Source organism: Protopterus annectens, chromosome 1.part0 (assembly GCF_019279795.1).
Source record: "Protopterus annectens isolate FY-2018-M chromosome 1.part0, PAN1.0, whole genome shotgun sequence".
Lineage (NCBI taxonomy): Eukaryota > Metazoa > Chordata > Ceratodontiformes > Protopteridae > Protopterus > Protopterus annectens.
In genome coordinates, this window is record NC_056725.1 from 1,956,900,853 (window position 1) to 1,956,923,666 (window position 22,814).

At 43.2% G+C, this 22,814-nt stretch overlaps 1 protein-coding gene across 1 annotated transcript in view; it reads left to right on the forward strand.

Moving 5' to 3' along the window:
• RPS7 (ribosomal protein S7) overlaps positions 1-22,814 on the forward strand; it is a 254,090-nt gene that overhangs the window by 25,481 nt on the left and 205,795 nt on the right. The window contains exon 4 of the mRNA XM_044070449.1: positions 4,451-4,594. Within this exon, the coding sequence (XP_043926384.1) occupies positions 4,451-4,594 (144 nt within the window). The remainder of the gene's footprint in view (positions 1-4,450; positions 4,595-22,814) is intronic.

The following is a 22,814-nucleotide window of genomic DNA, read 5'->3' on the forward strand; positions in this document are numbered from 1 at the left end:
CACTAGAAAATCTGTGTTTTAGGCGGTATTGGCTAAAGGCACCATCTTTGTGTGTAAAGTGGAAAGTCTTTACTACCTTTGGAAAGAAGAGGTATATGTGCTGTGTGTTTTTAGCATTCCAGTCCTAGTACTGGCTACCTTGTTATAGATTTGGGGTAGTGTCTCTTATAAATCTCTCTATTTTTATTGCAACTGTACAAGGCAAGGAGCAATGCCAACTGGAGAACTCGCTGGGGGGGGGGGGTATGAAGCTAACATTTTTAGATGACATTACTACTCCTGCTGCCTTAAAGGTGTAGTCCTCGCAACTTAACGGGTCAGTCATTTTGCTGCAGAAGACTGTGGGTTCCATTCCCACAACAGGTAGTTGTATTAATTATTTTCATACTGACTTTGCAGTGCAGCATAAAGGGGGTGCTGCACTCTAGTGTACTGTCCTTTTGGAAGAAACATTAACAGACTCCATCTTGGGAGTATGAGGGTAGTGTACAGGTGGATTAAAGCAGGGAAAACTTTCTAGTACCTAGGCAAAATTTTCCCTAGTCAATGTGAATACCACTGTAGGCTGCCCTCTGGAGAGGTCATTGGCCTAGTGGGATTAACTTTGGTCGCACAATGTGATTCAGCAGCATGGGTCTTTTGGCATAGGTTTTTCACTCTAGCTTTCTGGATTACACATTCTTTGACCTGAATATTTTTCTTAATGAGTTGGGTGTTAATGATGTTGTAGTGTGCGTATGTGTCCAGTCGCCCTGATAACTTCTTCTTCCTCTGCTTGGGAGTGCGCTGTTAATTGGTTTATGTGAATATTCAAAAGTAGCCGATTCATGTCTTGTGTTGGTGTGATTTTTTGCTTCTTGCATCCATCAGGACGTGGGCACTCTTTCAAAAGCACACAGGTCCATCCCGACAGCTTCTACAGGCCTACACTAAACGTTATAAAAAGTGTTATGTCTTTGAAACTTCATGTAGTGTGTACAATATCCACAATTCCCTTCACTTTAAACATTGTATGCTTACAGTAACCCATTTGAAAGGTTGGTGGGGGGCATTGAACACTTAGCTGGCTGGAAATGGGCTGGATTTAGTGTTGCTCCTTTTTAAAATGTAGGAGATCTATGAAGACGTTCTTAGAATTTAGAGCAACTTGTGGTGTTGCTGTGAAGTAGTGGGAGACAGTAATTCAAAATTGGGGCTGATGAGATGGGTCAAACCCTGACTCTTGACCCATGCAACCAGAGTTCATTTAAGGGCTCTGGCACTAGACTGGATGTCTAGTGATGCTGTGTAAGAGGCTGGAGCTAGTGAACTAAAGTACTGTAGGTGGAAGGATAAAAAAAAATAGACATGCTTGCCCTGTAATCTCCTTGAGAGTTTCTCAAGTCCCACCCAGGTTGATTGTGATTGAGAATAAAGGACAAAGAGCATGCATTCAGTCTTCTCCTTTTTCCCCTTGACTTAGCATGCTTCACACCTGTTGAAACTCTGGGGGAGGGACAGTCCCATGGTTGGGTCCTGTCTGATAAGAGGCCCTCCTTGTGCAGGTTACACCAAGGTGTGGCCCCAAATGAAGTGGATGATGGGGGTCAGGCTGTAGCCTTTCAAATAGATTGGGGGTTATGCTGTAGCATTAAAGCAGGTAGTGGTCAGAAGGGGGAGATTTTGGAGAGTTTTCACTTCAGCCTACATGCTTAAATTCTTCTCCACTCTAATACTGAATGCTTCCAGTAGTAGCATAGCATCCACTGTTAAAACATGGTCACATTGGGAAAACTGTTTAAATATTTCCCTTGGGGAAATGCGGCTTTCCTGTTCTCTAAATTCTCTGCATCTTAAGCTGTTGCCCTACACACACACACACACACACACACACAAACTACCTTCTGTCATATTATTAACGTCCTTACTTAAAATGCAGAACTCCTGCTTTGTCAAATGTGCAGCTGTGCTGGCATTGATTTTTTTTTTTTTTTGCAGTAGTTTTGAAGACCAGAAATTGTGAAATGGGGGAGAACTGCCATGCCAGTGTTTCCACATTACTGTTGCTGTCTAACCAGATGCAAGTACCCTGTGTGTGCTTCCATCGTTTAGTATTAAACTGCACATAGAAACAGTAAGGATAATTACTGCTTCTGTTTCTGTAGTAACATCAGTATGGTAAGATGTGTGTTTTACTGATTTACCTTCATTACAATTTTACAAGTGACAGGAAATAGAATAACAAATATCTGTGACATGCTGGCATTCAGTGATGGTTAACTACTGTATTGCACTAAAAAGTACAAATGCCAGACCTTGAGGCCAGAGAGAGCAAAACTAAACCATGTAGAGTTTCTCTGCCTTTTTTCTAAAAAAAAAAAAAAAAAAATTAAATAAGCCTGCACACTCTCTTGCATTGTTGCAAACCAGCAACTGGGAACGGAGCTTCCTGTGGTAGAGCTGAAAGTATTCCACTCATTTGTGTCCTGGGTATTTGTTGCATGACCTGGAAGAAGGTACTGTAGCTTGTTGAAATAGAGAGGGATGACACGGGATATTTAACACTGTTTTGCCTTGAACTGCTCATTTTTGTCCTTTTAACTATTGTTTTGGTAATCAGAACACCAGAAGCATGAAAAGAGGGAGAAGTTTGTAACAGAAAATGTCGGTGTTCTGATTGCCCATTCTCTCGAGTTTTTCTAAACTGTACTCCTTTCTTATGATTGTGTGTTCTCCTATGCAAGTATCTCTTTCACTATTTAGACAAGTACTTGCCTGACTTTGAGGGCAAGTTATGCCAGTCTTGTGTATATAAAATGCATGAATTCAAGTTTTTAAATTATTGGCTTTACACACTGCTCCTGTACTGAACCTGGAAGTGGTCTGGGTATACAAGTGTTTACCCTGGTTAACACATCTGCAGTACATAACTTGTGTTGCGCGCACACACTTTTTTTTTTTCTTTCCCCTCTCTCGACTGCTTGTTGAATAAGCCCACTGCATTTCCTGGTGTTGAGCGTTACATGAGTCTTCCAAACCCAGATGTGCTTTTACAGTGCCTCTTTACAAAAGGGTCTGGAACTGCAGCTATTTTGGCAAATTGTGTTTGATGCCGTATTGGACCTCCTGTGTGTTAATGGTTAAGGTTTAGTCAGATTGCTGGCTTCAGTCTAATTCATAGACCTGAATGTGAATTTTGCAGCCTTCAGGGTACTAGTTAGGTGGCTTCTGCCCATTAAGTGCTGGGTTAGGCTGTAGTGGCTCTTGGCCCTTAAGATTGTGTGGCGATGGTTAATCTTGTCATTCCCTTTCTTCACAAATGGTCCTGCTCTGGATAGGCAACAATTTAACAGGCTTATCTCTGAACACATCTGAAGCCCTTTTTGAGCGTGACAGTGGTTTAAAAAGCTTTACAAAAATGCAAGTTACAAAAGCTGTTTGGATCCCTCTAGAGTAAAATAATTGCACAGAGACCACTTGTAATTTCCAGTAGTACTTTTAACTAGATTTAGGAATTTTTCAGTTTTAAGTAGGGGGTTTTGTGACAACAGTTTTTGGCTTCTCTTAACACACAGCTTATTTTAGAAGCCACCTGTTAAGTTTTGTAATGGGTAAGTGTGTTCATGCTAGATGTTTGGGTTAAGCATGTTTCATCAACTCATCTTTGCCCACTTGGACAAAAGTTGTTGCTGGTCCATTCACAACACGAGGGAGTAATTGTTAGCCAGGTTGTATTCCCTTTAGTCTGAGCTTTTCTACTTTTATGGTGTTCTCGCTTCAGAAGGCCCTGCTAATACCCTTCCTTAACTTGCACATTGTAGAGGATTGCAATCACTGGCTTTGCAAGGTCAAGCTCATATACTGGCTTACAGCCCTACTTCTGCCCTCAGGCCTGTGGTTTGGTTGCATTTGGCTGACCAAGACCAGCTATTGCTACTGGCATTTGGCTTTTAGCCTTCATCCTCTGCTGTTCAGCTGCTTCTGTGGTGCAGTTTGATGCATTTGGCTTTCATTTGCTTACTGTATGACCTTGAGTAAGCTGCTTAACCAGGTAGTGCTCTAGGGCAGTTGGGAACTGTACTAGGTTCATTAATGGTCTCTGGACTGTGTGTGCAGTAACTGCTTGTGAACCTCTGGATAGGTGAGCTGGTATTGACTATTCCTGCCTGGCTGTTTTACCCAAAATCACTAATTCACCAGAGACACTGAAAGCTTTTTCCCTGCACCGTAGAACTCTGTACATAACCATCTTGTTTTGGGGAAGTTTTTTTTTACATATGTTTGGGGTGTAGGTGATGGTTTCCCTGTTTTTCCCCCTCTTTCAGCTTTATTGCTCTGCTTACCTCATTTTCTGCTTGCACTTTTGCAGTGGATCTGGAGAAGGGCAGTATACTCCATGTGGGTGGTGAATTGAAAAGTGGTGATTTGGATGTTGGCTATTTAACATCTGTATGTTTGTACACTTGTACAGGAAATTGAAGTTGGAAGTGCCAGAAAAGCAATCATCATCTTTGTTCCAGTTCCTCAGCTGAAGTCCTTCCAGAAAATCCAGGTGCGCCTTGTGCGAGAACTGGAAAAAAAGTTCAGTGGCAAGCACGTAGTCTTCATTGCACAGGTAAGCATTGAGAAATGAATGCAGGTGTTGTGATGCTGATGCTATGAGTGAATTGCACTGAAGAGTTCAGAAACTGAAAGTGCAATTTTGTTTGGGCGCAGGGGGACAAGCTTTGGGAGTGGACTGTAGTTTCCAGAAACCTTGGGTTATTGTATGTTATGAAGGGTTAATTATGTAGGTGGAGAGGAGAAAAGTAAGCTGCATCACAGTATTGGAGTCCAAGAGTGGAATGAAAATGGGTAAACTGGCTATAAAGAGAAAGTTGCCTGTTGGAATACTTTGGTCAGCTGTAAGTCAACATTTGAAGCAGGGGGTGTCAGGTGCATGTTAGAAGTTGAGTAATGTAATGTGGTAAGAGGGGAGGGGGTGACTATACAGAGGTTGGATGATGGACTTAGGGGTATATAGTATGCTCTATCCATGGTAAAGCATGCTGCAGAGTAAAACTTGAAACCATACTCTGTTCTGACCACCCATCTCATAAATTATGACTTGTTTTACGTTGTGCTGGTTTTGTCCCAGTTTTCAGGTTTGTGCTGAGTAAAAACAAGCTAGGTAAAATGGGGTTATACTTTTGTTGCACTGCCTACTAATGGTGGTAGATCCCTTTGCGGGGCAGAGGTGGGTATATAGTCTTAATCTGAGGACTTCATCTTCTCTTGTCTTGGTGGAAGTGGCATATCACCGTGTGTATACATTCTTTGTTTCAACTTTGCAGTTAGTTTTGCAGGCTCTCTTGTGTTGAACACTATGCCTTTAACAGTAAGGCTGTGTTTGATTTCTAAATGTAAAGAAACAAGTGGTTACCCTGATTATCAAGCATATCTTTTGCTTTGTGGAGCCCACTGTGGTGGTGCTGCTGTAGCGTTGTCGCATCACAGTAAGATGCTGTCCGGTTCGATTCTCAGCTAAAGTGTCTTCTGCGTGGGGGACATGCATGAATGGGTGTACCTTCATTGAAGGTTGTGCATCAGGGCTGGTAACTCGGCATGTAAAAATCAACTACCAATCATTAGCGGACCGGAGTTCTGCTGCGGTGACCCCTAACTGGGAAAAAGCCGAAAGAGACAACATCTTTTGCTTTGTGGAGACCATCCTTAAAGGACCACTACGGGTAAACAATGAAAAAACATATTTATCTTGCCATGATTTACTGCAGCAACATAAGTACTCATTCCTAATTTTATTTTTTTACTCGTCTGCCCTCATGGGGGCAGACATTGAGATTCCTTTGGAAAGCTAAATCTGTCTCAGTGTACAGACTCTTGAGAACAAATAGCCCTACCATTTGTTGTCGGACTAGACTTCATTCACTCTTGAATGGAACACCTGAAAAAAAATGCCAAGTTTGAGAGTCTGCAGCTAATGGGTCCTTGACTGGTATGTGCTGAGTTTAACAAATGTTGTTCCTATTGATGTACTGCACATTCTCTGAAAGAAAAAAAAAAGTGTCAAATTACTGAGAATAAAGACTTTTCACAAGGAGCAGTTTTGCAAGTTTCAGCTCCTGGCCAAGTTACTCCTCCCATCTTCCCTCCTTCAGTGGGCTACAGTCTCACCTTTCCAGCCTCTGTAGATTGAACTATTTTGTCTGCTTTGCATGACAATAGACATAAAAATCACAGCCTGGTGTGCTACTAAAACTGTTCCCATATGTTTCTTCACTTACTGCGTAGCATTTCCCCAGGAATATATAAAAAAAAAGCGCACACATCAGTCCAGAGTTTGGGCCAGTCTATCCATTTCTTAATTTACACAGTAAAACATTAAGTTTATAATGCATTCTGGATGCTGACATGGTTATCTTTACATAGTTATTCTCTTATAGCATAACCTGAACTTATGGTATTCATTGCCAAGCTGTACAACAGTTCTCTTAATAACATTCCAAGCCTCTGATGTGACCCAGTACTTTGTCAGTATACTGTAAATATATAGATTAATGCAAATATTTGTGCACATATGACATGTACAATAATACGGGTCTATATTAAATTCTGGAAAGCAGACTGTCTAATCTGACATTGTCAACACGAGAATAGCGAAACTGCAGAACATCTGACAAACTGAAATCCCCATAAGGGGAGATTACCATGTCTTGGAGTTGGTATATTTTAAGTAGCAGGGGGTGTGGGGAGTGCAGGGGGGCTTATTTATTTTTTTCCTGAACGTTTTTTTTTTTTTTAACAGATCACTAAAGGTCAACCTTTAGTAATTCAAACTGTTAAATATTCAGTGTTCTAATATAGACCCCAATAATTTATCTTGTCTTAATGTTATGCGATATAAATCATATAGTTTCTAGTTTGACCCCGTTTGTCTATGGAAACTTCTTTGTATTTGTTCAAGCAATTGCATATTTGTTGTATCTTATCTTGTTTAATTGTTTCTCAGTATTCTAACCACTGTATGCTGCATCAGTTGTAAAACTCTGATTTTACTCCTTTTATTTTCTATGCTCTTTGTACAGAATAGCCATGTTTGTATAATTTTATTTTTTGTTATTGTTTACTATATCATGAGCTTTTCTCCTCTAACCTTCCCTGAAAACAGTCACCTTGTGTCCAGTCAGACTAACCTGGTAAACAAATGGAAAATAAATAAAATATACTAAGAAAATCAAATAAATATACCAAGAAAAATCCAAAACTTAAAAAAAACACAGAAGGAAGGAAAATGTTTCCCTGATGCGGTCATGAAAATCCCACTTGTTTGTTCAGATATGGGCAAACCATATAGTCAGGCGCACTGATGTCCCACTCACTAGGCTAAACAAGAAGGGTACTGTCTGCTGCCTGTTGGGTGCCAGGATCCGCCACAACCCATGCACTTGGGTCACTCCACAACAAGCACAAATATGACTTGGGTCATTCACACCAACATGAACAGAGACGTACCTCCCTGGACTACATGAAAAGAGACATGGAAAAGCTCTCCGATCTTGTAGCCCAGGCAGGTATGACCCTAGCCCTGAGTAGCATTCTGCCATCACCCAGAATGATACTGCAGTAAAAAGACAAAATGATTGACTTCAACAATTAGCTAAGCTTCTGGTGTCATTCTAAGGGGATCCAGTATCTGCCTGGGACGACATGGTCGACAGACCATGATGCTTTGCCAGAGATGGCCTGCACCTGTCTCCCTTGGGTTTCTGGATACTGGCTAAGGCTCTTGCCGCCCCTATAGTGGCTTTTTTAGACAAGGTTCAAATGACAAGTTCATCACCGTAACAGGAACAGGCAAGCAAAAACTGAGGGTAATGCTACTCTATGCTAAAAGTCTAAAATCTCAAAATGCACTCACTGGAGGCACTCCTTAAAATGGAGAACATAGATATCTGTGCAGTGAGTGAGACCTGGTTCAAGGCTCCAGAGAGCACCCCTGCACTACCAGGCTGTAACTCGTACCACACTTCGGCCACGTAACCTGGACCGGAACACCAAAGGCTGAGGTGTGTCCATAATCATTAAGGATATCCCACTCCTCCAGGCCAATTGCTCAGCATAATACATCTGAGGTTGTCCAAGTGCAACTAACTCTGGGCAAAACTGCAATCCAAACTGTAGCTTGCTACAGATCCCCCACTATGCCCCAGAATTCCCATTTTTTTTTTTCTTGAAATACTGGAAAATGTTAGGGTTCAGCCAAACATCCTAATAATGGGCGATTTCAACTACTCCACCATTAACTGGGAAAACTACTCCTGTACCAACTCCTTCACTCAGTGCTTTCTGGAATTCATAAATTCCAATGTCCTGGATCAACTTATCCACTCCCTCACCAAGGGCAACAGTATCCTAGACCTAGTCAATTGCCAACATTAGTGACCAGTGTCCCACACCTGAAGTCAACTCCTTGTTGGTCAGATCAGACCATAAGCTAATCACCCTGGATATTCACATCCCACCCCCACCCCTCCTTAAGGAAACCACAGTAAAAAATTTCTACAAAGCCAACTTCATGCTTCTTAAGACAGAAGTGGCAAACTCCATGACTCCCACGCATATGGACAATACAGTTATAGGTTCATAGGTTCATGTATCTGCCCTAGGGCATTTATAAGCCTAGCCAGAGTATGTTTGGCTTTCGCCACCCATTTTAAATTAATTTTGCTATGCCCTTTTTCGAGGTTAGTATACTGTGCCTCTGTCTAACAGTGACACAGAAGTGATACCCGGGGTAAACCTATGATCTCCCATCCACTCATCATGATTCCTCTTGAAGAGAGTCAATGAGGGACTCTGCCTAACCTGGACTGGGATTTTATTCCAGAGTGAAGGGAGCCTCTGGGTTATGAATCTGTCCCTCCAGCATGTCCTGTTTCAGTGCTGAGGTTCAAGTCTCTCGAGCGGCAATGGGATTTGGATTTTTTGAGGTGGAGCATGTCCCTTAATTCCGGGTTAGACATGGCCTTTTACGTCAGGCACAGGTCACCTCTGAGCAAGCGGTATGCCACTGAGTAGAGCTGGAGTTTCTTTAACCGCAGCATATGGCATCTGTTTGAGCCCTTTGATCCTCTTGGTGAGGTACTTTTGGGGTCTTTCCAGTTGCTGCAGGTGTTTGGTAAGGTACATCCCAAAAGGGGCATTGTACTCTTATGGGCCTGATGAGGGATGAGTAAAGAGGCACGATGACCTCCCCTAATCTAGATGTGAATCCCTTCATGATTAGGTGGGCTATATAAAATGTTTTTCTAACCACTTTGGCCACGTGGTTGTCAAATGAGAGATTGCTATCAACTTGGGTCCCCAGGTCCCTAATTACTTCTGTACTTAATGGATTACCACCTATGTGGTAATTTGTGGGCACTTTGTTTTTGCCAAAGGGGATGACTATACACTTTTTGGCGTTTAGCTTGAGGCCATGGCTCTGGCACCAGTTGTCTGTTTCTATGAGGCCCTTTTGGAGGATGCTTGTGTCGGCTGGAGAGTCGATTATGGTGCCCAGTTTGCAGTCATCTGCAAACTTGGTCAGCCACAGTCCTTCTGTGTTGGCCTGTACCTCCGAGAAATATATACCAAACGAGAGGTCCCAGGACTGGCCTTGTGGGACGCCACTTGTAACTGGTTTGGAGTCTGACATGGCTGCAGCAATTCTGACCATGTGGGTTCTGTCCTTGAGCCAGTTTGCAACCCATCTAGTGACATAGGGGTTTATATTTAAGCTGGTGAGCTTATCTATAATGCCCAAGTGGGGTATTGTATCGAAGGCTTTTGCGAGGTCCAGATAGGCTGTGTGGACCACCTTCCCTTCGTCAATGGCCTTGGTGACTGTTTCAAAGAAGTCAACCAGGTTTAAGAGGCAGGATCTGCCCTTAAAGCCAAACTGGGTAGGATCCAGTGTCTGTAGGTCCCCAATATCTTTGAGGTCCATGATCCTTTCCATAGCTTTGCAGACCAAGCTAGTCAGGCTTATGGGGCGATAGTTTCCAGGGTCCGTTGAGGCACCACCTTTGTGGAGAGGGACCACTGTTGCTGTACGCCACTCCTTGGGTACATATCCTATAGTAAGGCTGAGATTGAACAGTAGTTTTGTTTGGGTTTAGCTCTTCTTGGAGTTCATGTAGGAGACAGCCTGGGACACAGTCTGGTCCCATTGATGCTGTGTGTTTTGCTTTGGAGAGGGCGGCTCCCACCTGAGCATCTGAGATGTCAGGGGGGGCAGCACTCTGCTGGGATAGATATTTGCCCTTTTGGTGGGGAGGGGGGGGAGAAGTTTGCGCTGAACCTGTCAGCTAGGATGTTGGCAATGTCTGTGGGATCAGTGTATTTTTTGTCATTTTGGACTAGTTCTGAGCATATTTGGGAATACCCACCCAGGTTCCTAACGTAACTAAAGAAAGCCTTGTGATTATCCTTAGTGTCCTGTGCAATTTTCTCGAAGCTGGCCTTTGACGATTTTATGAGTGCCCTTGGTTTTTTGCTAATGCTGATCAGTGATGCCTTCCCTTTTTGGGAATTTGCTCTATCATGTAGTAGCTTCCTCCTTCTATTGTATAGTTTGTTTATGGCTGGGGTCCACCAGACAGGTAGTCTGCCTTTGGAGGATTGGGTCTTGGTTTTATTTGGGATTGCATGATCCATGCATTCCTGGAGGTGTTCATAGAATGCATTTATAAAGGATTCTGTGGTCTGGGTCATATTTTCCACAGGCCCGGGGGCTTTGAAGGATTCCACCTCGGTTTTGAGGCGTGTGAAATTTGCTTTAGAGAGGTTTTTCACTTTAGTTTTCTGGGCAGGGGGTGGGGTCGGGATGTGAATATCCAGTGAGATCAGTTTATGGTCTGATCTTACCAGTGAGGGATACACTTCTGGTCTGGAGCATAGAGTCCCCATGTTGGTGATGATCAGGTCCAGTATGTTTTCCCCTCTTGTGGGAGTGGTAACAAGTTGTTCCATAGCATTTGAGTTCATGAATTCTAGGAACCTTTGGGCAAGGGTGTTGGAGCTAGAGTAATGCTCCCAATCTATGTTTGGGTAGTTGAAGTCACCCAATATAATGGTGTTCGGAGAGACCTTCATGTTTTCCAGTGTTCTCAGGAAGGCCGAGTGGGGTTCCTGGGTTTGGGAGGGTGGTCTGTAGCAGGCTATAAACTGGAAGGCAGTTTTACCCACTGTTAGTTGCGCATGGATAGTCTCTGATGCTTCGTGCTTTGCCACCAACCTGGAGGTGTGGGTATCTTTGAATATTGATACTCCCCCCTCCTTTTGTGGTTCGGTCCAAGTTTTTGGGTCGAAAAGCATGGTATGAGGTATAACCTGGTAGTGCTGGGGTGCTCTCGGGAGTCCTGAACCAGGTTTCTGTTGCTGCACAGATATCTATGTTCTCCATGCTAAGGAGAGTTTCGAGTGCGTGCATCTTGAGGTTTAGACTTCTAGCGTTGAGTAGCATTACTCTTAGTTTCTTATCCCTTGTGATACCTGTGGAGGTGGGTTTGTCTTTTGAGCCTTGCCTAAAAAAGGCACTATGGGGGTAGCAAGAGCCTTTGCCAATATCCGAAAGCCCAGGGGTGACAGGTGCAAGCCGTCCCTAGCAAAGCATCGTGGCTTGTCGTGCATATCATCCCAAGCTGACAGGCATTGGATCCCTTTTGAATGACACCAATACTTAAGCCAATTGTTGAAATTGATCATCTTGTCTTCATATTGTGGCATCATTTTTGGTGAGGGTAAGATGCTACTCAAGGTCAGGGTCATACCGGCCTGGGCTACATGCTCAGAGCGCTCCTTTGTCTCTCCATGTAGTCCAGGGAGGTACGTCTCAGGTCATTCACACCAGCATGGACAATGAGTGCTGAATCCTACACACATGCACTCTTAAGCCCTTGCAAGAGTGCATGGATTGTGTTCTCCCAAACAGAACCAAGAAGCTATCCTAAAAAAAAAAAAAAAACCCAATCTGGTGGTCCTGTGCCATAAACAAACTGTCCAACCACAAAGCATTCTATAGCTATGTCAAGAATCTCTGTGGCAACACCTAGATCTGCTTGTAGTTGCAGCACAACGGCACGAAAATTACAGAACCAACTGATATTGCCAACATCTTGGCAGATGGGTTCAGTGCTAACTTTACCCCCCTCTCACCCCCTAAAGGACCCATATCTGTAGAGAGAATGCAGAGACCCTATAATCACAACTACACAGGTAAACGCTGCACACTCTAAAGCCAAAAACACAGCGTCCATGGGACTGGACATCATCCCATGCTGCGTTTTACATGAACTTCAGAATGAACTGACTCCCCACCTAAGCACCATGTTCAATCATAACCTCACATTGGGCTTTGTTTTCACTGAATGGCGCACAGCAACAGTTATTCCACTCCACAGAGGGGGAGCCACCACTGGTCCCGGGAACTACCGCCCTGTTAGCCTGACTAGCCTGGTCTGCAAGGCCATGGAACGTATCATCATGGAACTCATAAAGACATTCGTAACCTCCAAACTCTGGACCCCATCCAGTTCAGGTTTGTGAAAGGGAGATCATACCTCCTGAACTTAACTGACTTCTTTGAGGCAGTCACCAACACTGTAAATGAGGGCAAGGTGTTTCACATAGCCTATCTTGACCTCGCCAATGCTTTCGACACCATCCCCCCATTCTGGAGTTGTAGCTAAACTCACTAAACTAGGTATAAATCTCTACGTCACTAAATGGGTTGCCAGCTGGCTCACTGATGGAACCCACACTGTAAAAGTTGCAGACTTCAAACCGGTGACCAGTGGAGTACCACAGGGTTCAGTCCTGGGACCTCTCTTATTTGGTATCTACTTCTCTGAAATGCAGGCTAATACAGCAGGCCTCTGGCTAACAGTTTGCAGATGACTACAAATTAGGAACCATAGTCCCCAAATGATGTGGACATCCTACAGAAGGGCCTCGCTGAGACAGAGGCTTGGTGTCAGAGCCATGGCATCAAGCTCTGTTCCAAAAAGTGCATAGTCATCCCCTTTGGTAAAAATTCTGTACCCATGAGCTACCACATAAGCAGCAGTCTAACACCGAATGTGTGAGGTCTTGGGACCCAGGTGGACAGTAGTCTCTCCTTTGATCACATTGTCACAGTAGTCAGGAAGTCCTACGTGGCACAGTAGTCAGGAAGTCCTACGTGGCACACCACCAAAGGGTTCTCATTCAGGAACAGACGTTGTTCCCCTCTAATTGACGCTCATTAGGCCCATTATAGAGTGTAACACCCCTTTTTAGAATGTACCTCACAAGACATCTGCATCAGCTGGAAAGGCCACAGAAGTACCTCACAAAGAGGAACCAAAAAGAATGTGTAAAAACCAGAAACAGTGGAAAGCAGAAGCTCGCCAGATCCAAATTTTCAAAACAACCAGAACAAAGTGAGTATAAATAACGTTTCCTGCTTTTTGTAGCCAAAAAGTCACAATCGTAGTAATTCCAAAACCAACGTGCTGAGTCCAGTGAAACTTTTTATTATGAACAAAATAAAATAAAAGCAAACAGAGTGAAGAACAAGCGCTTTCGCCCGGTGATACCGGGCTTTTTCAAGTACAGCCATCTTTCAAATGCACTGAGCTTAAATAGTTTAACAAAACAATTAGTCAATCAAAGAATTAATTTGAATAAATAATCCAATTAGTCTTTAGTGAATTGGTGATGAACACTCAGAAAACTCAGAGGATTACTGGCGTCAAACAGATGCCCTACATTGACTGTCTCAAAAACTCCAGCTTTTCTCTCTAGCATATCGCCTACTCAGAGGTGATTTCTGCCTAACATATAAAGCTATGTGAAACCCAGGGCTGTTGGACATGCTACACCTAAAGAAATCCCAATCCCTTCAAGCTACATGCTCTAGGGACCTAAACCTTGTCACCACAATTAACAGGACATGCTGGAGGAATAGATTCCTGTCCTGGAGACTTCCCACACTCTGGAACAAGCTACTAGTCTACGTCAAGCAAAGTTCCTTAGCACTCCAAGAAAAATCTGGGTGGATGGGAAATGTACCCTGGGAATCACTAATGTGGCTCTGCTCAACAATGGCCTAGGAAAATACTTTCTTGGGTGGCATAAGCCAAGGAACCTTGTTGGCTAGGCTTACTTAGGCCCTTGGGCCGATAGCCTAGTACCTACCTATGAACCTATTAGACTAAATACAATATGTAGCATTACTGCAGTGGTGGTGCTGCTGTAGCGTTGTCTCACGATTCTCAGCTATAGCATCTTCTGTGTGGAGACATGCTGTAGCGTTCTCACAGTAAAACGTCCTGTTCGATTCTCAGCTAGAGTGTCTTCTGTGTGGAGACATGCGTGAATGGGCATACCTTCGTTGAAGGTTGTGTGTCCGGGCCGGCAACTCTGAACGTAAAAATCTATTGCCAATCATTAGCGGACTGGAGTTCCGCTGTGGCGACCCCTAACCGGGAAAAGCCGAAAGACGCAACAATATTATGTAGCATTGAAATATGCTGACATTATAAGGGTGACAGTTCATTATTTATTCATAAAGCAAATGTCAGAGTGGAAAAGTTCAAATAGTGGATAAAGAGGAGGAAGAGATGAAAGGGTGAGAGTTTGTTAGAAATAATAATTAGGGTAGATATGGGAGGCAGGAGACTGAGTAAAAGCAACATTACAAGTAAGAGAAACAAAACCAAGGAAAAGTCCATGTTCAAGATTACAGCTGCAGACTGTCAAGTGGATTGGTAGCAGGTGTCCTAAAAACTGGGTTTGGAGTAAAGTTTTTGGTGACTTTGAACAAACAGATTTGTCCACATTAACAGTGTGTGTGGTGTAAAAGAACTATAAAGCAAATCTGCACTCATACCTGCTTGCTGCTCTGCTGAGCGGGGCACTTGTGCAAGTGCAGTGGACTGGCTTCAGTAGGAAGGGATGGCAGCATACCTCAACATCATAGAACAAGAAATCTGGACAGGGCCATAAATAGGGGGCAAAGGCCCAAATATTGGGACAATGTATAAATATTGCACTTGCATACTTTACATTTGTTGACCGGGTTAGTCCAGCTGGATACATGTCCTTTTTCAGTAGAGGCCCGGGGAGATTAGCTCCAAGACGGTCGAAATACAATAGTACAAGTTCAAACACAGAAAATATCAATTATTAATAAAAATTGCAACTTTCAAAAAGAAAATAAAAATCCTCAACAATGGTGTGAAGTAATTTACGGTATAGAGTTTGTAACAGGATATAGTGTTGAGGTCAAAAATCATAAAACTGTGAAATTTTAGGTATGGAGACATAATGCAGGTTAAGTCAGAAGTAAACAAAGGAAGTTAGGTGAGTAGTAATGTAGCAAAGGAGTTTCTTAAGAGAATGTATAAAGAGGATATAAAAAATGAAAAAGGGTAGATAAGAAAAATATAAGATGGAAAAAATAGCAGAGGATAGTAAGCACTGGATAGGTTAGTCAAATTAGTAGAGGTAGATGACTAGTCTGGTTTTGAACAGGGGCGTAGCCAGTGAGTTTTGAGGAGAAGTTTGTCTATTTTTAAAGAGATAATGAGGTGAGTGAGGAGCGGTCACAAGGGAAAAGATTCCTGGATTTACCTACAGAATTAGAGAAGAGGGAATCCCCAGCTCTGTTAGGCTTAGTGGTGTGAACTAGTAGTTTTGTAAGATGAGCGTAAGGACTTCAGATTTGAATAGGGGGTGATTAGGGTAGATAAACTTGGAGTATTAGAAGGTTTATAAAGAATGTTGTGGGCAAGGGAGAGTTGGTGAAATTTAATTGGGTGTTGTAGTTCTAACCATCCTAGCCATTTTAAGTTTATGCAATGATGGGTTCCCTGTCGCAAATCGTGCAATGTTGTTATAGGCCATTTCCAATTTGTTGAGGTTATTCTTGGACAGATTAGTAAAAATGGGAGAGGCATAAAGGAGTGTTGAGATCAAATGTGTGTGGGCGATAGTTTTAGCAGTGGGGACTAGGAAGGGGTTTATCCTATAGAGGGTACCAATTTTTTATTTTTTTTTTAACAGTCTGGTATTATTGATGTGGATGTCAAAGCTGAGATTGTCGATGATGACGCAGAGTAGTTTGGTAGAGTCAGGAGATATAATAGTATCATTGGTAGATGTTACTGAGAATTGAAGGGAGGACTTGTGAGTGGGAGTGAAGAGGAGGAGTTTGGTCTCTAGGGTTCAAGAGAAGGCAATGCTGAGAACCATTGTTCAACTATGTTGAATACTTTTTGGGTGAGAGCATGAAGGCCATGGGATGATGTAGCTGAACATAGTGTTGAGTCATCAGCATATTGTATGCAGGTGGCTTGTGGGATAGCTAGATGAAGGGCATTAATAAATATAGAAAAGAGGTCCAAGTATGGACCCCTGAGGGACTCCTAAGGTAACTGGTAGAAGGGTGGATAAAGTGTTTTGCCAAAGTACTGCTTGCATGTCTGTTGTCAAGGTAGGGTTGGAACCATTTTATGGAAAGTGGGTCTAATGACTTTCAGGATGTTTAAGAGCATTTGGTGGTTTACCATGTCTAATGCTTTGGACAGGTCTATGAATAGAGCAGAAGAAAGGTTATTCAGGTTTCGGTGCCTATTAATATAGTCAGTGAAATACAAGAGTGCAGTGGTAGTGCTGTGCGAGGGTCTGAAACTATGTTGACAGTTGGAAAGTAAGTTCTTTTCAATTAGATGGTGGAGCAGTTGCTTATGGATACACTTCTCCACAATTTTAGCTAGGGGAGAAAGTAGGGCAAGGGGCGATAGTTTGATATTTCTTTGGAATACCCTCCTTTATGTAGGGGGATTATATGAGACTTTCCACAAGGTGGGGATGGTAACCTTCAGTAATTGATCTATTTATCAATATGGAAATAGGATAGGCTATGGCCTTGGATGATATCTGTAGATATTCAGAAGGCAGTAGGTCTGCAGAAGGAGAGCATGGTTTGTTTGTTCAAAAGGGTTTGAATAAATGATGTAACAAGTTTGAAATGAGAAGGGGGGTGGGGTTGAAGAGTATGAGGGCATTGTAAAGGTATCAGGTGATAGTTTACTGGCTAGTAATTGGATAGTGTCTGTAAAAAAAGGGTATTGAATGTATTGGCTGTATGGATTGGATTATTCAGGTCTGTATTTTGAGGGTTTGGTGTAGCAGATTGACCTGGGTGGAGTAATTGCTTGATGCTGGCCCAGAATTTCTGTGGGTTGTGATTAGGTTGTTGATATTGTAAGTAGTAGTTTTGTTTATCAGAGTATGGCCTTTTTAGTGTCATTTCTTAGCTGTCTAAATGTTAGTTGGTTAGTGGTGTTTATCGTTCTCCATTTGGCCCAGTATTTATTTCTGATGTGAATTTTGTTGGCTTTTGCTGGAAAGCCATTGGGCATGCTTGGCCTTAAGTCTTATAGATCTGGTTGGAGCATGGTGATTTAAGAATGGCAAGGAAGGTAGAATTAAAGAAGTTAACGGCTTCATCTAAAGGAAGATGTTTCAAGGGATCCCAGTTGCAAGCTCCAAGTTCATTTTTGAATAGATCAGGGTTACATTTATTTTTGGATCTAATGTGTCTGGTAGAGGTTGGGGTAGGGGTGTTGCCTTTATGTCTAATGATATGATTGAGTGGTCACTGTCATCCGGGAGGGTTCCAGAGTCATAGTAGTGAGTATGATTGTTAGTGAGAATCCAGTCTAGTGTTGGCTTTCTTGTTAGATTTATTTAGATTTATTCTGGTGGGGGGAGGTAATGGTCTGGGAGAAACCATATAGGTTTATGTGAGTGGTAGGGAGGTGGCTACTATATTTCCAGTCTAAATTCATATCGCCTAGGATAATGGTTTCTTGAGGCAGGTGTTGGGATAGCCAGTAGAGGATATTTTCCAATGTGGCTATGTTATTTCCACTGGGCAGATGCATACAGATAATATGGATTGATTTAGCATTAAGTTCAAGTTTAGCAATGAGGATTTCTGTTTTGGAGTCCAGAGGTATATTACAGTTGTGGTTAATTGAAAAGCCTGAGCGTAGCCACACCACCACCTTTCTTAGCTACTTAAAAAGTTGATAAACAAGTTTTGCATTAGTGAATTTTCTTAAGGATATGAAGTCTGAAAATAAATGCCTGTCAATTTTCTGACTTCAGTGTTCAATGATTTGACAGAAAATTGCAATTTTATGAAACAGACATCTGGACTTTTTGCAAAAATCTGTGCTGAGAGATGTGGATGGGAGTCTAGAACCAACACCAATCAATCATTTTCATGTTTGCCAAAGCCATTACAGCAGTGTTTTGCAGAAAGGTGGGAAAAGCCTTACATTTGACTGGTATGTGGTGTGGGTAGCTGTGCTTGTGGAAGGTGGAGGAGTGCCTTTGTAAGTGTGGTGTGAATGTTATGCTTTATGAAGTGGAGAGAGTGAATAAAGTTGTGCTTGAAGTACCTAGCAATTTCATCACTGCTAGATTCAGATCTGTACATTCCCCTGTGTTTCAGTACTATATTTGAGTGCATTGTTTTGGAGTGTGGTATCACTGCTACAGTTGCTGGTACTCTTTCAATAAAAGTATCTGCTGTGGAAGTTTTCTTCAGGAGTGTCTCTTGCTGAGAAGATGAGAAACATGCTACAAGTATACAACTAAGACAAACTACATAAAGCAATACAGAGGCTTAGGAGGTCATTGTTAAACTAAGAACTGTTTTAAAAATGCATCATTAAATACCATAAGTTCAGGTTATACTACAAGAATAACTATGTAAAGATAACCACGTCGGCAGCCAAAATGCATTTCAAGTTGAATATTTTATTGTGCACTTTTTAAAAAATGAATAGACTGGCCTAAACCCTGGACTGATGCTTTTGCATAGCTTATGTCCTAGCTCAAAATAATATCCTTTAGTTTACTTCACAAGCAGCTAGGTTTACATTCAAGTAAACGCTACGGGAGCAGGTTTTTCACTATTCCCTTTGTTTGCCTGTACTCTTTCAATACAACATGGGACTGCAAGCTACAGACTGCCCAAGTGTCAACTAGGCCTCATCTCATTCTTTCCACTTAAGTTATTTGCTCCAGTACCCTGGCTCATTTTGGTAAGCTTTCTCTCTTCTCTCTGCCACTAATTGCAGTCATGTTGGCAAAATCTCCATCCTTATGTTTGTTGATTCTTTGGAGTACTTTGTGCTACTTTAGGAATATGCCGTTCTGTATGGTGGTTTTACTGGAGGATCTGCATCCAAAATCCCAAGCTGTCTTAATCTCTCCTACTTGATTGTCACTTATTTTAAATTGTCCTTCTGTTTATGTAAATTAACCTTAATTGTGTAGCTCTAAAATATTTCTTAAAATCAGGTTATCCTAATCAACCTCTTTTTGGAAGGATCAACTTGTCCCTCAACTCTTGCCCTCTTCCAGATGCATTCCTTCTACTCTTTAATTGTCCACAGCTTCACCTCTCCTTGGGTTCATAGGTTGATACTGGGCTATCTGCCCTAGGGCATTTACAAGCCTAGCCAGAGTGTGTGGCTTTTGCCACCCTTTCAAACTAGTTTAATGTACCCTTTTAAAGTTAGTTTACTGTGTCTCTGTCCAGCAGTGATGCAGAGGTAATCCCCGGGGGAAATCTGCGATCTCCCATCCACTCATCAAGATTCCTCTTGAAGAGAAGCAATGAGGGGCTCTGTCTGACATGGACTGGGATTCTATTCCAGAGTGATGGGAGCCTCTGGGTTATAAATCTGTCCCTCCAGCATGTTTTATTAATTTCTGTGCTGAGGTTCAAGTCCCTCGAGCTTGTAACTCTAAGGGATTTGGATTTTCTGAGGTGGAGCATGTCCATTAAATCAGGGTTTGACATGGCTTTATATGTCGGGCACAGGTCGCCTCTGAGTAGGCGGTATGCAACTGAGTATAGCTGGAGTTTCTTTAACTGGGCAGCATAGGTCATTTGTTTGAGTCCCTTGATCCTCTTGGTGAGGTACTTTTGGGGTCTTTCCAGTTGCTGCAGGTGTCTGGTAAGGTACATCCCAAATGGGGCATTATATTCTGTTATGGGCCTGATGAGTAGAGGGGCACAATGACCTCTCGATCTAGATGTGAGGTGGGCTATATAGGTCTTTCTAACCACTTTGGTGACGTGATTGTCAAAGGAAAGATTGCTATCCACTTGGGTCCCTAATCACTTCTTCCGTGCTTAATGGATTACCACCTATGTGGTAATTTGAGGGCACTTTTGTTTTTCCCAAAGGGGATGACTGCACTTTTTGGCATTTAGCTTTAGGCCATGGTTCTGGCACCAGTTGTCAGTCTCTGAGAGGCCCTTTTGGCGGATGTCTGTGTCAGTTGGTGAGTCGATTTATGGCACCCAGCTTGCAGTCTTCTGTGAACTTGGTCAGCCATAGTACTCCCGTGTTGGCCTGTACCTCAGAGAAATATATATCGAACAAGAGAGGTCCCAGGACTGAGCCTTGTGGGACACCACTAGTAACTGGTTTAGAGTCCGACTTGGCTCCCGCAATTCTGACCATGTTTGCAACCCATCTTATGACACAGGGGTTATGTTTAGGCTGGAGAGCTTATTTATGATGCCCGAGTGGGGTGTTGTGCCGAAGGCTTTTGCGAGGTCCAGGTAGGCTGTATGTACTACCTTCCCTTCCTCTATGGCCTTGGTGACTGTTTCAAAGAAGTCATCCAGGTTCAGGAGGCAGGATCTGCCTTTAACAAAGCCAAACTGGGTAGAATCCGGCATCTGCAGGCCCCCAATGTCATTGTTTATGAGCTCAATGGTCCGCTCCATAGCTTTGCAGACCAGGCTAGTCAAACTTATGGGGCGATAGTTTCCAGGGTCTGTTGAGGCACCGCCTTTGTGGAGTGGACCACTGTTGCTGTACGCCATTCCTTGGGTATATGTCCTGTACTAAGGCTAAGGTTGAACAGTAACTTTATATGAGGTTTTAGCTCTTCTTGGAGCTCGTGTAGGACGCAGCCCGGGACACCATCCGGTCCCATTGATGTGTTTTTTGCCTCGGAGAGGGCAGCTCTTACCTGAGCATCTGAGATGTCGGGGAGGCGGCCCTCTGCTGGGATAGGCATTTGATCTTTAAGGGGGGAGGAGTTTGCACTGAACCTGTCTGCCAGGATGTTGGCTATGTCTGTGGGTTCATTGTATTTTTTGTCATTTTGGATTAACTTTGAACATATCTGGGAGTTGCCACCCAGGTTTCTAACATGACTAAAGAAGGCCTTGTGGTCATCTTTGGTGTCCTGTGCAATTTTTCTCTAAGCTGGCCATGGATGATTTTGAGGGACCGTAGTTTTTTTGCTAGTACTGATCAGAGATGCTTTCCTGTGGTAGCTTCCTCCTTTTGTTGTAAAGCTTATTTATGGCAGGGGTCCACCAGATTGGACGCCTGCGTTTGGAGGATTGGGTCTTTGTTTCATTTGAGATTGCATGGTCCATGCATTCCTGAAGGTGTCCATAGAATGCATCTATAAAGTTTTCTGCTGTTTGGGCTGTAGTTTCCGTTGGCCCGGGGGCTTTGAAGGATGTCACCTTTGTTTTGAGAAGTGTGAAATTAGCTTTTGAGAAACTTTTCACTGTGGTTTTCTGGGGTGGGGACGGGATGTGGATGTCCAGAGATTAATTTATGGTCCGATTTTACTAACGAGGGGTATACTTCTGCTGTGGAACATAGAGTCACCATGTTGGTGATGATCGGATCCAGTATGTTTTCCCCTCTTGTGGGAGTGGTGACTAGTTGTTCCATAGCATTTGGATTTATAAATTCAAGGAACCTTTGGGCTAGGGCGTTGGGGCTTGAGTAATGCTCCCAGTCTGTTTGGGTAGTTGAAATCACCAAGTATAATGGTCTCTGGAGAGACCTTCATATTCTTCAGTGTTTTCAGGAAGTCAAGAGTGAGGTTCCTTGAGTTTGGGAGGGTGGTCTGTAGCAGGCTATAAACTGAAAGGCAGTTTTGCCCACTGTTAGTTGCATATGGATGGTCTCTGCTGCTTCATGCAGTGCCACTAACCTGGAGGTGTGAGTATCTCTTTGAATATGGATACTCCCCCCTCCTTTTGTGGCTCGGTCTGAGTTTTGGGGCTGAAAAGCGTGGTATGAGGTATAACCTGGTAGTGCTGGGGTGCTCTCGGGAGCCTTGAACCAGGTTTCTGTTACTGCACAGATGTAGATATTCTCCATGCTGAGGAGAGCTTAGAGTGCATGCATCTTGAGGTTTAGACTTCTGGCGTTGAGTAGCATTACCCTTAGATTCTTTTTCCCTGTGTTATCTCTGGAGGTGAGTTTGTCCTTTTGAGCCTTGCCTAAAAAAGGCACTATGGGGGGTGGGAAGAGCCTTTGCCAATATCTGAAAGCCCAGAGGTGACGGGTGCAGGCCATCCCTAGCGAAGCAACGTGGCTTGTCGAGCATGTCATCCCAGGCTGACAGACACTGGATTCCCTTTGAATGACACCAATACTTAAGCCATTTGTTAATCGAGCATTTTGTCTTTGTACTGTGGCATCATTCTTTGTGAGGGTAAGATGCTACTCAAGGGTCAGGGTCATACCGGCCTGGGCTACATGATCAGAGAGCTCCTCTCTTCATGTAGTCCAGGGAGGTGCATCTCAGGTCATTCACACCAGCATGGACAATGACTGAGTCATATTTGTACTTGCTTTGGAGTGATCGGAGTGCTTGCGTTGTGGCGAATCCTGGCGCCAGTCGGGCAGCTTACCGTGACCCTCTCCTTGTTCAGTCTGGTGAGTGAGATGTCAGTGTGT